At 44.5% G+C, this 16,126-nt stretch overlaps 1 protein-coding gene across 1 annotated transcript in view; it reads left to right on the forward strand.

Moving 5' to 3' along the window:
• SLC6A5 (solute carrier family 6 member 5) overlaps positions 1-2,108 on the forward strand; it is a 43,483-nt gene extending 41,375 nt beyond the window's left edge. The window contains exon 16 of the mRNA XM_059710861.1: positions 1,458-2,108. Within this exon, the coding sequence (XP_059566844.1) occupies positions 1,458-1,613 (156 nt within the window). The 3' untranslated portion in view covers positions 1,614-2,108. The remainder of the gene's footprint in view (positions 1-1,457) is intronic.
• The last annotated feature ends 14,018 nt before the right edge of the window (positions 2,109-16,126 follow it).

Genomic DNA, 16,126 nt, shown 5'->3' on the forward strand with positions numbered 1-16,126 from the left:
CTGTTTCTTTGTTACTAATGTTGTGGCCCCACCCCATAACAAAGAAATAGAATATCCAGAGGATGAGGCTCAGAAATCAGGATTTTAAAAAGATTCCCAGGCGATTCTAATGTGCAGCCAAGGTTGAGAACCAATGGATTAGAGCAAGGGTCAGAAACGCCTGCAGACAGAGCGCAGTGCTGAGCAGCTGTTGGGGCCTTTCTCTGGGTCAGCCAGGCTGAGAATAGAAGGAGAGAGGTCTCTGGGATGTCCACGGAGGCCCCGGAGGGGAGAAGCGAGAAGGGAATAGAGCCTGTGCGTAAATGTGTAGCCAGACGTCCACGTGCTGTGAGGTAGCCTTGGTTTTCGCTGGACTAAAGGAGGAGGTAGAGTGGGCGAAGGGAGAGGTCGGAGTCTGCTTACTCAGGCAGATCTCCAGTTTTTGTCCTCAGGAAATGCTATTCGTTGTCCCCTGGAGGTTAGTACCAAGGCCTCCTTGACCGCCAGGAAGCTTGCTGGTGTCCCTGAAGAACTTCTCCACCAGCTGACCAAGAAATCTCTTTCCCCCTGAACAAAAGATGGCTTAGCACTACTATTTTTGTGTCAGACTGAAATTCTCTAAACTGATGAGTTGGCTATATAAATTTATTATGGTTGATTTGGGACACAGAGGTTGCAAACGGATAATTAAGGAGAGATTAAACTAACAGCTATAAGAGGCAGCTTCACTTTAATAGTTAATAAACATATAATTGTTCCCTCTTATGTAGTGAGAAATATGTTTTCTTTCCTCCCCCTTTCTAAAATATGTTTCAGTGAGATTATGTTTTGGGTGAGAAGTTCAGTTGAAGGACTAGAGACACCCTATTATTTGCAGCTTGACTGCAAGAGCCCAACCCTGCTGAACCAAGTCAGAAGCATATATTTTTGTCAACAGATAATTAAAATCTTTGCTCACTCTTGGCAATGTCTCTTTGGGGCTGGGATAGTTTTTTTCTGGCCATTTATATACTTTGGGGAAATATGCTCAACAAAATCCAATTATTTTGATGTAGCAGCCCACTGTTGGAACTAAAGAGCAAAAGTAATAGAGCACACGTGTCCCTTGCAAATTGCGTTTGGCTGTGTCGAGAGAAGTATGCGGGTTCTGTTCATTTGGAGGGAAAAATGTGTAATTAAAATCTGGGTCCTTTTTCCTCTATTAATCTTGCACAAGGCAAATCCTAAGCAATTGTAATATTGCTTTCAGGGTGATGTAAATAATTTCAAGTGAACCAAACTAAGTCTCCTCTTTAATGAGACCGTGGCTTGGTTAAATAATGGCTGAGCTGTCCACCTGCTTCTCCTGGTAGGGGACCTCTTGGCTCAAGAGGGGACCTGGAAAATGTGACTGCACACAGTTTGGGGGTGCGGGGTGGTACCTTGGGGAAGACGGTGCAGTACTTCTGTGACCCTGTGTGTCTTTGGCTTCTTTGCAGAGGCTAAAGTTGGTGTGTTCGCCGCAGCCGGACTGGGGCCCATTCTTAGCTAAGCACCGTGGGGAGCGTTACAAGAACATGATCGACCCCTTGGGAACCTCCTCCCTGGGACTCAAAATGCCAGTGAAGGATTTGGAACTGGGCACCCAGTGCTAGTCTGATGGCATGAGATGGCCCAGACTTGATCCTGCTTTCCCTCTCTGCCTCCCCCTACTGGTTTCCCCAGCTTTCTTCCCATTTTGCTGCTGCTTTGTCCCCACTTCTCAGTTCGTATCTGTGCATGAGAGTGGTTCCGTAGGACCTAGTGTCGCATGCTGTAGTGAAGAGCTAGACGGACCTCCTCAAGCGCTGTTCGTCTGTCTCCGTGGTGTCCGTTGGCAGTAGGGTTGGTCTGCTAGCACGCACTTTACCCCACAGGAGCGGATCAGCTAGGTGAGCACTTTCTGGTGATGTCACAGGAGGAATGTGTCATTTGGCCAATGGAAAAATATATGCTGTGTGTTTTCCGTGGTGCCCATAAAGCATCTACCGAATGGCAGAATCACAGGACCATTAACTAGACTCATGGGTGTCATAGGGATGAGCTGAGCAGTACAGAGCTTTCATTCAGACACAGAAAGACCAGGGCATGGTACACTTTGAGGATCAGCGGTGGTCAGGACATGCATTAGAGCAAGACAAGGCCAGCGGGTTTGGGCACCATCAAGGTGGTTAAGTTTCTATTTTGATTCACAATTGGGGATGTTTCCTTCATGTGGAACAACTGTCTCAAGTGTGCGGGGACACAGATACTTCACTCTGCACATGGACCTCAACGAAGAGTCAGCTCCCTTCCTCCTGCTGTCTTTTAAAAAATAACCCAATTTGTGAGTTCTTTGGTCATTTCCTCAACTCCTCCACAAGAAGCCATCCTATAATTTGTGCCTAATTTTGTATGTTCATAGTAGAGCTCCATTCCAGTTTCTACATGACATTTAGCACCATGGTTCAATGTCATGGTCCAGTGTTTCTTCTTTTCTACATGTCCTTCTATAAGCGGCAGATACCTTGCCTCTCAGCCTTTGGGACAATGAGACTTACCCTGGTCCGTCTATAAATTCTATATATAAGAAACAAACTCTTAAAAGACAGATAACTTCTCAATTTTTACTCTCAACTTTTTCATTCACAGTCAATTCCAAATGTAGTTACAGAGAAACCAAGGAGATGAAGAGTTTAATAGAAAACAACCATGATATTCACTGTGCTTTTAGGTCACAGTATTTACAGAAATTCCTGATAAATACAGTTTAGGTAAGTAGTGAGTGTGCCAATTAAGTATAGCCTTTAAGACTACATTTAGCTAATTCAATTTTAAGAGTTCCCAATTCACAGTACTCATAACCACACTCTAATGAGAGTGAATCACGTGTCTGTAGAGGTTGGTGAAGCTGTAACTTCATTAAATTCTTGTATCCTCAATGTGTGTAGATGAAACTTTTCAAATGTGATATGTGGTCACATAGAGTGTGTACCCCTAGTGATGTTTTCTGTCCTTAAAAATATCTTGGAAATCATTGTAGAGAAAGTGAGTTTAGAATAGTGTAGCCTGGGTTTCTGTTTTCTGATGGTAAGAATTTCAAAACCTCAAATTGTTCCCTTTCGGGGAGATCATTTCAATCATTTTCTTATTTGTCTTCATGTTACAGGGTCTCAGGCAAAGTTCTCAGTTCAAATCTTGTATATTGACGTGACATTTTTATCCGTTCAACAGCAACGGGACCCAACACCAGACCTTAATGTAACATTGGTTAAAAAAGGACTTCATTTGTTAAAAGAAAAAGTCTCAAGTCATTTTACTGAGCTGTCCCCCTTTCTAGGGCAAATATCATTGTCATGTGCCAAACACAGATGCGAACTTCCAGTTTTCAAGAGCACCCTGAGGAAAGGTTTAGAAAAGGAAACAAAGATGGGTTTTGAACTGGAGGTTTCCATCTCTTTGGTCTGCAATGCATGTTTGTTCTCCCTGTTCCCTGGTCTCTCTTTCTGTCTAGCTCCCAAAGCTAGAACTTACTAGACCCTCTCACAGAGACTAAACACTGAGCTCCCCCTGGACTTAGTGTTAGGAAGCTGAGCTGTGGCCTCACCTGCCCCAGTGTTTCCCGTAGTGGCCTGTCTGCCATGAACACTACTTTCCACAGAAAGCCATACTGACAAGCGGCCCCCATTATGGGAGTAGATCATGCTGAGTGGTATCCAACATCCGCCTCTGCCATTGACACCTGGTGGAATGGGAGAGGGAGGAATAACTTAGGCTTGGAAATTATCTGCAGCCTTTCCAACTTGAAGGTTGAAGAAAAGAGCTGAAATGAGTTGGCATTCTCTCGTGAGATCTGTATGTTTGCGTCAGGATGAATGGTGTTTGGATTTTCTCTCTCGCTTCTTGGCTAAAGCTTGAGTCTTGTGTTGGGTGCCAACCCCATTTCAGCTAATTATTGATGTTGTGATGAAAAGAATCTGGATGCTGCCATATCTGCTTTGTGCAAACTGAAGGTGAACATCTGGTGAGAGTGGGTCTCCTCCCCAGGCAGGGTGTTCTGCAGCTCGGAGCAGCCGCATTGGTGTTAATTACCATTTGTCCAGTTGGGACCCAGTAGCTGGCCCCTGAGCAACTGCATGTTTTTTTTTTTCCTTTCCTCTGCAACTTCCAAGTTTTATATACACTTTCCTTAAAGGCGAAGGGTTCTGAAATTATCTGGAAATGGTTACCTTGGAGAGGTGGTTTTGCCCATTTCTGTAGTTATGTTCCACTTCGAGGCTCTCTTTGCCAGATGTGTCCAGTGTCTGAGCTACCCCCAGTCATGGCACACCTACCCTCCCGCAGACTTGGCTGGAACGCTGAGGGCTGGGAGATGCATGTGACCAGAGGGGTGTTTCCATGCTGTGTTAAAATGCAGTCAATTGGAAGAAAAAAATATTGAATGAATAAAGAGAAAATGAACAGTGTTGTAAACTGCCACTCAAGAGTTTCCCTGAAAACCGAGGAGAAAGCCAAGTTGCCAAGAAAAGACTTTATTGGTTTGCTGTGCAGAATGTGGGGTATTTTCCACCGGTGAGATTATTTCCTAACACCAACAAATGCCAGAAGTCCATTCTGAGTTAAAAAAAAAAAAGCCATATGTTAAAAACAGTAACCCTGTAATATCCTTAAAGGAGAAAAACATGTATATGTCTTAACTATTGGTGTTGTGGCTACTTCTGCAAATACTTGTCTAGCATATTAGTAACTTAGTCTTTAGGGCTATGTGTTTGTCGTGTATCAATGTGTCCAAGCTGGTCTTTGTTCCTTTTTCCTTTCTATTTATTTATTGCATGAAATCTGTGGTCAATGCAAATCAATGACCTCAATGTCTTTGAAATTTCCCATGTGTTTTTAATATGTAAGAAGTGTAATCAACGTGTATTCCAGTGAGCAGCACTTTAAAAAACATTTGACACAGTGAGCGTTAAATAGATACCAGAGTTGGGTTGTCTCTCTGCTGATTGGAGTTGAGTTTTCCTCTAAGATCTGTTATCTACATGTGCCTCAGTGCTTCCTGACAACCTCCACCTGTCAGCATGGTTGTCCCATGCCTGAAGTTGAGAACTTTCTTTCCTGTTTGTCCCCTTGGCCATCGGCCATTGTCCTCTTCCCAGAGACTTGGGCACTAACTATTGCTTAACATTTGTGTGATGGCAAGATCATACCACTGCTGTCACACCCATGTTTGGGCTTGGGACACACTTCTTCATGGCAGATGACTTGCATGAGGGCATGCTGTGCGGCAGGTTGTCTTACAAGGAAAAAAGTTCAGGGTCAATGAATGAGCAAAACTTCCAGGCTGGGAGCAAAGCTTTGGGTGATTTAATCCTGGTACTAATTTCTTCCCAAAGTGGCCCTAGGATTAGTGAAGGTGAAGCTTCCCAGCTTTCCCAGATTTTGCTTCAGTTGCACAGGAAGACCGAGTAGTTTTGAATTGTGGTCTCTGCTCGGTCATTTCTGAGCAACCTGCAGCCAAAGAGAAAGTGTGTTCAGATGGACTGAAAAGCAAGCAGTGGTCTGATTTACCTGCCGGCTTAAATACATCTTCAGGTAACCATTTGCCTTATAGGTGTATTTTATTGTTAGGATGATACTTACTAATTGATAGGAACCGTTTTGTCTCTCATTTTTGGGGTCTTTTTTTGCACTTTATTATGGACCTATCATGGAATAGGTTTATTCTTAAATTGCATACTTGGCTAATGTCCTAAATGTAGTACTGTTGCCTATAAATAAAGATATGTTCGCTAATCAGGTCCTATTTTTTCATTAACTGTACATGAAGAAAATATATTATGTTACAAATGATGCACCATATATATATATCTTGTAGAGTACATATTAGATACTGTGTACTATTCATTTAAGAAGTCATTATTCTTGAGGCCCTACCTCAAAGTTTGTATTTATGTACACAAATGCAATTTATTGTATTCTATATTTGCTTATTATATACTGATATAAATTAGAATTTATCCTAATAATGTATGAGTTCACAAAACCCTAAATAAATGTCCGTGTTTAAAACATGATGATCACAGTATTGTGTCACAAACCCACATCCTTTCTTAATCAATGGCCTTCAGGTAACTGCAGGATTGATCTCTTTTATTGGGAGAAACCTGGAACAGAAATGGAAAACTGCTCTCCTGCGTAAATGAGATTGGCACTATTGAAGAAACACATATTAATTAAATTGTCATATTCGTAACCACCAGAATACGCTATTGTTTGCTGAATTATTCATTACCCCTTCTAGGGAAGGTCAAAGAGGTAGGGAGAGTCAGAGTGAACCTGAGCAGAGGGACTGGGCAGTGTGTTAATAGGTGTGTGTTAATGATCATACTGTCCATCTTCAATTCCACTTTACTTCAGCAAGCATGTGCACAGTTCCCGCACTGAATTAGACCCTAGGCAAAACTGAATAAAAAACAAAACAGCCCCAGATCTCAAGGGACTCAGAGACTAGTAATAAGACCACTCATATACATTTTTTTGTTGTTGTTAATCCTCGCCTGAGGATATTTTTTCCACTGATTTTTAGAAAAAGTGGAAGAGAGAAAGGGAGGAGGAAGAGAGAGAGAAACATCAATGTGAGAGAGAGACATTGATTTGTTGCCTCCCGCAAGTGCCCCGACCTGGGCCGGGGATTGAACCTGAAACCCTCCAGTACATGAGCCGATGCTCTAACCACTTAGAAACACGGCCTGGGCAAGGCTACACATTTTAAACAAACATACAAATCAGTCAATGCCATCTCTCCTCTTTTAAGTGGGTGGAGACCCTGGTTTCCTGCCCAGAGATGAGCTCCGAACCTCAGTGTCTTGTGTAGAGACTGGCTGCTGGGCATTCCTATTTCATTCTGTCAACCATGAAGCTTGTCTCTGCTGTTCTCAAATGAACATGGCACACTCCCCGCCCCCTCAACCCCCCATCTTCTGCTTCCCAGATGGCAGGATGAGCAGGGCTGCCTTTAGTGGGAAAATAAATGCCCTCCCCTCTGATGTTGTAAACCATGCACCAAGAGCCCCCGTGTCCATTCTGTGGAAATGGGACTTGCACACACGCCAAGGCTTGTCCATACACCGCCCTTCAACAGGCAGACTGAGCAGCAAATACCAAACAGCGCAACCTTACACTGAAAGAGGCAGAAGTTCGCCCTGTGGGCCCAGAGTTCAGATCCGGCTCATCATCCTCAATTTCCGCCCTGAGGTCCCTTTGCTCAGTTGTATTTTCTTTTAATGTTTTATTTGGAAAACTCAAGCATCCACACAAGCGGAGAGAGAGTGATAAACTCCCACGCCCAAATTACTCAGTTTCAACCATGATCAACTTTTGTCCTAGTTTATTTCATGTGCCCTCTCCCCATGCTGAACTGAGACTTCGTTTCTTTGGAGTGTATGCCAGTAGATCCCAGATATCACAGAATTTCACTTAAAAATGCTCTGTTATGTGTGTGTTTCTCTTCATATCTCTTACCTGTTGATTTTTAAAATTATTTTAAAATTTTTTCAATTATAGTTGACATTCAATGTTATATTAGTTTCAGGTGAATAGCAAAATGGTTAGACATTTGTATACACACAAAGTGATCCCCTGATAAGTCTAGTACCCATGAGACACCACACATAGTGATCACAATATTACTCTCTTCCCTGTGCTGTACTTCACATCACACATGTATTTTTTTTAAATATATTTTATTGATTTTTTAAAAGAGAGGAAGGGAGAGGGATAGACAGTTAGAAACATCGATGAGAGAGAAACATCAATCAGCTGCCTCCTGCACACCCCCCAATGGGGATGTGCCTGCAACCAAGGTACATGCCCCCGACCGGAATCGAACCCGGGACCCTTCAGTCCGCAGGCTGACGCTCCATCGCCTGAGCCAAACCAGTCAGGGCAACACATGTATTTTTTATACCCCTTTTGGATAGTCCTTCCCTAAGTGAGGACATTGACAAAATGTGGGAAGTTTTGAGCTCACATATCACTAGCAGGACCAACCTACTCTGGGCAGGTAAAGAGGGGTTCGGGGCCTGTCATGTGGCGTTTGCTCTGATGACTCCCCTGACTTCTGCCGTCCAATCTTTCATCTGGTTTTCATTTGGGCAATGATTTTCTTACTGAGTTACTCTTGCTGCCTTTGATTCTCCTCTGCTTTTGTTTATGCTTCCTCCCTCCTTCTGCCCAGATGTCCCTCCTGGAACCAGAGACTCAGAACCTCACAGTTGCCCAGAGGTCCAACGTCTTTCACTCCAGCATGTCTGGAACGCAGACTCTTCCATAACAGCTTGTTTTGTGGGAGCCTGATTTACAAAGGGATGCATGTGAGATGAGTAATAACTGTCTAAAAGCGGCACCCTGGGGGATCTTGACAACAGAGAACTCCTCTTGTGCCTTTAAAGTAGCTCAGCTTTACAAAAATTGGGTTCACGCCTCTGATTTTCACATTCTTCTCTGTAAAACAGAGCTGGTATGTGGCTGGGGCCACTCCTTTCTTGCCTTTTGGTGCAATCTGTAATTTTAGGAGCATTTTGATACTGCAAGTCATTTGACTCACTGCTATTCCACTTCCCAGGAAACTTCTTCAGATATGTGTAGTATGAAAAGAAAACAATGACTAGAATATAGTTTAGATCCACATTTTCACCATTCATTGATCCATTCACTCGTTTATTTATTCTTATGCTCTACTCAGTGTCTTAATTATTTATATGTTTTTATTACCTAACAGTTTGTGACACATAGTAGATACTCAATAAATGCACTTTTAAATTGAATGAGCAAATATTGAGTATCAGCTCTGTACAGCGAGCAGAGCTGAATGTTATAATGTGCAAGAAAAACATGAGTAAGACCAGGTATCTCCCTCCAGGTTCTCAGAGTGAGGGGGATTTTCAGACAGAGGTACACACGGTGGAAAGTACCGAGGGCCACAGGAGGACTTAGGACAGGAACATATAAAGGGGGTGCAGAGGGAGAAGGTCTTCTGCGGAGGATTAGGCAGGACATTGTGACATAGTGACACGGAGGACTTTAACTACCAGGTGAGCCTTACAGGTGAATGAGAGCAAGTAAGTGTTGGCATGGGGGTGAGACAGGCCATCTCAAGAAAGAGGGATGGACAGAATTAGAGGGTAGAGTATATGCTTGTGGGAGTGAGAACGAAGGCTGAAAATGTAGTTTAGAACCTGATGGTCAAAGACCTTCAGTGCCAACAGGAAGAGTTCAGACGCTGCCTGACAGGCCTCAGGGAACCAAGTGGAGAAGGTTTCCTGGTGGAGGCAGCGAGGGTGTCAGACACAAGGCGCTAGGTTCGCGTTCCAGCTTCGTTTCTCAGGAACACACTCTCGGTTTTCTCCTTGATAGAGCTGGGACTATGATGCCCACCTCACACAGCTGCCAGGAGGATTGCACAGAAATTAGTATGCAGATAAATGTTGGGTATTTTCCATTAGAGCCAGACCTGTCCATTTGGAATACTGACCAGGTCGCAGTGCCAAGGACGAATCATAGTGGGGAGACACTTGAAGTAAGAACGCTGGTTCGATTGTGCAAGAAACCAGCCTTTTTAAAAGGCTAGATGTGTCCAGCCAGTGTGGCTCAGTGACCTATGAACTAGGAGGTCACAGTTCAATTCCAGGTTAGGGCATATGCCTGGGTTATGGGCTCGATCTCCAACAGGGGATGTGCAGGAGAGAGCTGATCAATGATTCTCTCTCATCATTTATGTTTCTATCTCCCTCTTCTTTCCTCTCTGAAATGAATAAAAATATATATTTAAAAGTTAAGCAGTATGTATGGAAGTGGCACCAGCTAATAGGAAAGGACACGCAGTGAGGTTGGAGCACTCATTGGAGACCCTTGTCCTGCAGGGGCTGCCATGTTTGTGGATCTCTGCAAAGTCTCAGAGTTCAGAGGACGTGCTGGGGCAGGTGGGGCTCAGGGGGCTCAGCTTCGGTATTTGTATCCCATTACTTGGTTCCTCTGCCTTGTCCTTTCAGAAAGCAGAGGCTGAGGGGTTCTGTGGTTATTTCTGAGGGATACTCAATTTGTATATTTTGCCTTCCTACTGCCTGCCATCTGCACCCCATGCTGGTACTGGGGAGACACACACAAGGAGAGCTTTGGGCCCTACCTTTAAGGTTGCATGAATTTGCTTTTTCTTGACTGAGAGCTTTGAGATAGACCATATTAAAAAAAATCACTCTGTCCCCCTGCTCAGAAGTGGAGGGCCCACGCATTCTCAATGCACATTCTCTCTCCTTTCTTGCCTTCTTGCGAGTACTTCATAAATCTATACAGCCGGTGTCTTGAGGTGAGGGGAAGAATTACAATGGACTTGCACTGGCCAGTACTGGCATTTTGCAGAGAGGGAGAGTTGTAGAGACTGGATTTCTCCTTCTCGGGAACACCTCTGACTGTAGCGAGGCTTGGCACTTGGCCTATTTTCACTTGCTCAGTTGTGCCTCTTTGTGCCATGAGAAGAACTTGTCCTCACTGGGCCCTGTTCCAAAGAAGAGGAAAGACAAGTCAGAGAGAGTCGCTCAACTGACACACAGACCAGCTGTGAGAAGTGGCATCGGCTCAGCCACACTGGCCTGAAGCACAAATGCCCCGCTGAGGACAGCCTGGCTGAGCTGAGTCCGGTTTGAGGGTCTATAGCAATGGACAACATGTGCGCACATAACACTTAACAAAACCTGGCACGTGCACACCTTGGTTCTTGTCATCAGAAACTGGAAACGCATCTGAGATTATAGATGCTATGGGTTAGGAAAGTTTCATCCAAAGAATTATGAGATGCCTTTATCTATATGTTTGCAGATTTTTCTATTTGCCTTCCTACATATTTATACCTAGCTTTGTTCTAAAAAAGTGTTTGAAGCTACAAGAGAGAAGGACAGTTGTTAACTTAGCAAAAGCATGGACCACTCTGATTTGGATGCCATTGAAGTTGATTAGAGTTGAGAATCCATTTTCCCGGTAGAGTTCACCCATCCATTCATATAAAAACAGAGGTACACACACGGATATACTCATTCGCCCCTCCTTATGATTGATTGCACGCAGATTCCAGGAGATGAACCCCCGCCCCCAGGTCAGGCGTGCACAGTTCCAAGACCATTGGGGCTGCTCTGCCAGTAAATTTGCTCTTTTATTAGTTTCCTAGAGCTGCCATAACAAAGCACTACAAACCAGAAGGCTTAAAACAACAGGAATTGAGTCTCTCACAGATCTGGAGATTAGAAGTCTGAGATGAAGGTGCTGGCAGGGCCCAGGCCTTCCTTGGCCTCCCACTGTAGCACTTCACGTCCACCCTGGGTGTCACAGGTGTTCCCCCTGCAGGTCTGCCGGGAGCCGGTCCATCCTTGCTGTTTCAAAGGACCTGGCATATATGGCATACTGTTCTTAAAGTGTTTGCTCACCTTCTTGGCACTATGTGTTTTAACCAAGGTCTCCTCTCTGAGAAAGGTTGTTTCCCCAGGTAGGGATTTTCCCCTGAAGTTAGGGAGGGAATAAAACCCCTCAACTAAATGCCAGGTGGGTAATTAATCACTTTAACTACGAACAATCATGCTTAAGCTACATAATCTTTACTCCCTGGAATGGAGATAAGAAAAGCCCTAACCTTTGTAATAGAGATTGATAGGATTGAATCAACTGGTATAAATACAGTTGTAACAAGACAGAAAGAGACAGAACTCAGAACACAGAACCTACACTCAGAACCTAGGCACAGAACCTACACAGAACGTTCTCTAGAGACAGAAGAACTTCGCTGGAGAGAACATGGCAAAAGATCTTGGACAGAAACTGGCCTCAGAACCTAGAGACAGAACCTAGCGAGAGAACATGGCAAAAGATCCTGGACTGAACCTGACTACAGAAATTGGCAAGAGAACCTGACTAGAACATGGTGACCGAACCTGGCTGGAGATCTCAGACAGAACCTGGCTGGAGAACCTAGCGGGGGAACATGGCCACAGAACCTGGCTGGAGATCCGAAGCAGAACCTCTCTGGAGATCCAGACCAGAACTTGGCTGGAGATCCGGGCTAGAGATCCTGGCTAGGCTGCTGATCAACTGAACGCTGTCTCTGTGTCATTCCTTCTTCGCCGACTCCGTCTACGCCTTTGGGGACCCCTGGACCCACTGGGGTTGGACCCCGGCACAGGTCTCTGTCCTCATATGGCATTTTCCTCTTCTCGTAAGGACACCAGTCCTGCTGAAATTAGGGCCCACTAATGACCCCATCTTAGTCTGCCTACATCTGTAAACACCCAATTTCCAAGTTAAGTCAGGACTGCGAGTGAAAACTTCAACATATATTTTTTTTGGGACACAATCTGATCCATAATAGCACTCGCTGTCCTCTCACCCCTCTCCCCCGCCCCAGTTTTACAAGGAAACTAGTTGTGTGCCCACAGTGTGAAGGCAGTTGAGAAGTTATGTGGACGAAAGGGAGTGGCTTAGAAAAGGGGACTGGATTCACTGAGTGAGATGGGGCGTTGCTCAGCCTTGGAACAGCCTCTCGCTTATGAAGTTGGTTTGGGTCCAAAAACGGAGGCTTTTCTTTTTTTATTTGCTTTTCCTCTGTGGAATTTGCTGCCTCACATAGAGTCAGCAATGCAACAGCTGGAGGCCAGTGGGACAAGAAGATCTCCAAGCTGCCTCCTGGGAGAGCATGGCATGCATGGATTCATTCCCCAAACATCAGGGAGCACCTACAATGTGCCAGCTCCTGTTCTAGGTGGAGAAGCAGAAGGACAAAAATCCTCTCTTGCGGGGCTTACCTTCTATCGGGGGAGACGGGATCAGTGTCAATGAGTAAATCATTGCTGATACTCGTGAGCTCTACACAAACTAAAGCAGGGGAAGCGGGCAGAGTGACAGGGTGACGTGAGAGGCTTCTTTAGGCAGGGCCTCCTAGAGGCGCTGACACTTTAGCAGAGATCTGAGTCATGTCAGAAGTGAACCACACAAAGATTATGGAAAGAATGTTCCAGGGAGGGGAGACAGTGAGTGTAAAGACAGTGAGGATGGTATGAACTTGCAATGTTTGAGGACGAGAAATCTGATCTAGGGTGAGCAGTGGGCGGGGGGGGGGGGGGCGCGCGAAAGGTGGGCAGGTGGGCAAAGGCCTTGTTTGATGTTTGGATTTTTTAAAAAATATGATGGAAAAGTGCAGAAGGAATTTTGAGCAAGGGAATGTGGTCTGATAGATGTTTTAAAATGGAGACTATGGCTCCTGGTGTGTGTGTGTGTGTGTGTGTGTGTGTGTGTGTGTGTGTGTGTGTGTCTACATTGTCAAGGGCAAGAGTAGAGGCAGAGAGAACAATGGGAATCTAGGGCAGTAACCCAGGAAGAGACACTGATGGAGTGGAGGAAGGCAGGAGTAGTGAGGGCTGGTGAGAAGTGGTTGATTTGGGATTTTTCTTGAAGGTTTTCTTAAGGGCTTGACGGCTCAGACATGGGGTATCGGCAAAGCAAGTCTAGGATGGCCCTAGGGCTAGGCCCTAGGTTATTTGGTTAGAGCACCTGCTGAAGCCTGGCACCCTTAGGAGAGAGTTTGGGAGGAGGGAAAAATCAAGAGTCCTTATTTAGTCATATCAGATATTTTTTCATGATCATTGAGGAAGTTTTTGAGAAAGTTTTATTGAGATACAATTCACATATCATACAGTTCACCTATTTAAAGTGTAGGAGTCAATGGCTTTTAGTATGTTGTGATTATCCATGAGTTTTGCATCCGTCGCCATAATCAATTTTAGCACATTTTCATTACCCCCAAAATAAACCCTGCACTCGTTAGCCCTCACCTGCTAATCCTTCATTCCCCAGCCCCAGGCAAGCACGTTGTGTCTTGATAGATATGCCTATTCTGGACATTTCATGTAAATGGAATAATATGGTACTACGTGGTCCTTTGTGACTGGCTTCGGCCACTTAACATAATGTTTTCAAGGTTCCTCTATGTTGTAGCATGTATCAGAACTTCATTTTTCTTTATTGCTGAAAAACATTCTATTGTATAATATACCACCTTTTATTTATGCATTCATCAGTTGATGGATATTTGGGCTGTTTTTCCTTTTTGGCTATTATGAACGATGCTGCTGTGAACATTTATGTACAACTTAGTGTACAGATAAATGTTTTCATTTCTCTCATATATGTACCCAGGAATAGAATTGCTGGATCACATGGTAACTTTGTCTGAAGAGCCATTTCACATTCTCACTAGCAGTACATGAGGGTTCTAAATTCTCCACTTCCTTCTCAATGTTTATTATGTCCTTTTTATTTTAGCTACCCATAGTAGGTGGAAGTGATTTGTCATTATGATTTTTAAAAATATATATATTTTTATTGATTTCAGAGAGGAAGGGAGAGGGGGAGAGAGAATCATCAATGATGAAAGAGCATCATTGATTGGCTGCCTCCTGCATGCCCCCCACTAGGGATTGAGCTTGCAACCTGGGAATGTGCCCTGACTGAGAATCGAACTGTGACCTCCTGGTTCATAGATCAATGCTCAACCACTGAGCCACGCCAGGCTCACTATGGTTTTGATTTGCATTTCCCAGGTGGCTAATGAAGTTGAACATCTTTTCGTATATTTATTGGCTGCTTGTATATTTTTCTTTGGAGAAAAGTCTACTCAGAGATTTTACCCATTTTAAAATTAGGCTATATTTGTCTTTTATTATTAAGTTATAATTGTTTTTATAACTTACATGTTATATAAGTACAAGTTTTATAAGTACAAATTTCAATTAGTTATATGACTTGCACACTTTTTTTTTTGGTTCTGTGTGTTGTCTTCACTTCCTGTGGTGTCCTTTGAAGTGCAGATGTCTTTAATTTTGATCATGTGTCCATATTACACTTAAGATGCCCCCCCCCCCAAAAAAAAGTTGGGTATGTAAGCCTGGGCTCCAAATGAGAGGCTGGGCTGCAGACACACAGTTGAGAATCATCCATACAGACAGTAGCTGAAACCATTAGGCTGGTTGAGAACACCTAGGAGTGAGTGTGGCTGGGAGACAGGGGGGGCTGAGCCCCAAGGCTCTCCAACATTTAGTGGAGAGGGCACAGAGACACAGGGATGATCAAAGGAGCTCCAGGCTCCCCTGTGGAGGAAGGCCATTCAGAAGGGCAGGGCAGACATGGGATAAGGCATTGGGTAAACCAAGTCTCATTGCTGCTTCCACCGAGTACAGGTCCCATTACAACATCCCAACAATGACCACAGTCATGTAGTCCCTTCGTTGCTGGGCCAACTCTATGAAGGTGACCTTAGCCTAACAGGTTGACACATTCAAAGCCCCCACTCAAGAAATGCACTTAGAGGAGGAAGATTGAAGCGCTCAGTTATCTGGGAAGTTTACAACCTTGCTGAGGTTAGCCCTTGTTACTGCTAATGGGTGCGATGCAGCAAAGCTGTGACGGGACATATGTCTTGCTTTATTTTTTTAATGGAACATGCTAAAAGCCCCATCCCACAGGACCAACTAATTATACAGAGACTTTAAGATAGAGCTCTAAGGGTCTTACCCGGACCACTTTTTCCTGTTGTGGGGTCACTGGGATGTCTAGGGATCCTGGATGTCTGAGATCAATAAACTGTTCAAAGCGACTAAAAGCTGCTCCTGCTGAGGTTTATTTAAAAAACTGCGGAGGAGCCAGCCATGTGTGGCTCAGTGGTTGAGCATCATCCCATGAACCAGGAGGTTCGATTCCAATCAGGGCACATGCCAGCGTTGTGGGCTCCATCCCCACGAGGGGGCATGCAGGAGGTAGCTGATCGATGGTACTCTCTCATCATTTCTATCTCTAGCTCCCTCTCCCTTCCTCGCTGAAATCAATAAAAATATATTTTAAAAAAACTGCAGAGGGAGGGGCATGCCCATTTCCCTCAAGATGCGTGATGTTACTGTTAGCTGTAAATGTAATAGGCTCCAGGAAAGTGCCTGGGAAAAAGTGCCCACGCTGTGGTGAAAACACAGAATCAAGGCAGACCGATCCTCCTGGGCTTGAGTTGAACCCCAGGAGACGTGGAGAATCCTTTCAGGCGGACATCAGTTTATCTCTTACTCTC

The sequence above is a fragment of the Myotis daubentonii genome, chromosome 9, assembly GCF_963259705.1.
Source record: "Myotis daubentonii chromosome 9, mMyoDau2.1, whole genome shotgun sequence".
NCBI classification, from domain to species: domain Eukaryota; kingdom Metazoa; phylum Chordata; class Mammalia; order Chiroptera; family Vespertilionidae; genus Myotis; species Myotis daubentonii.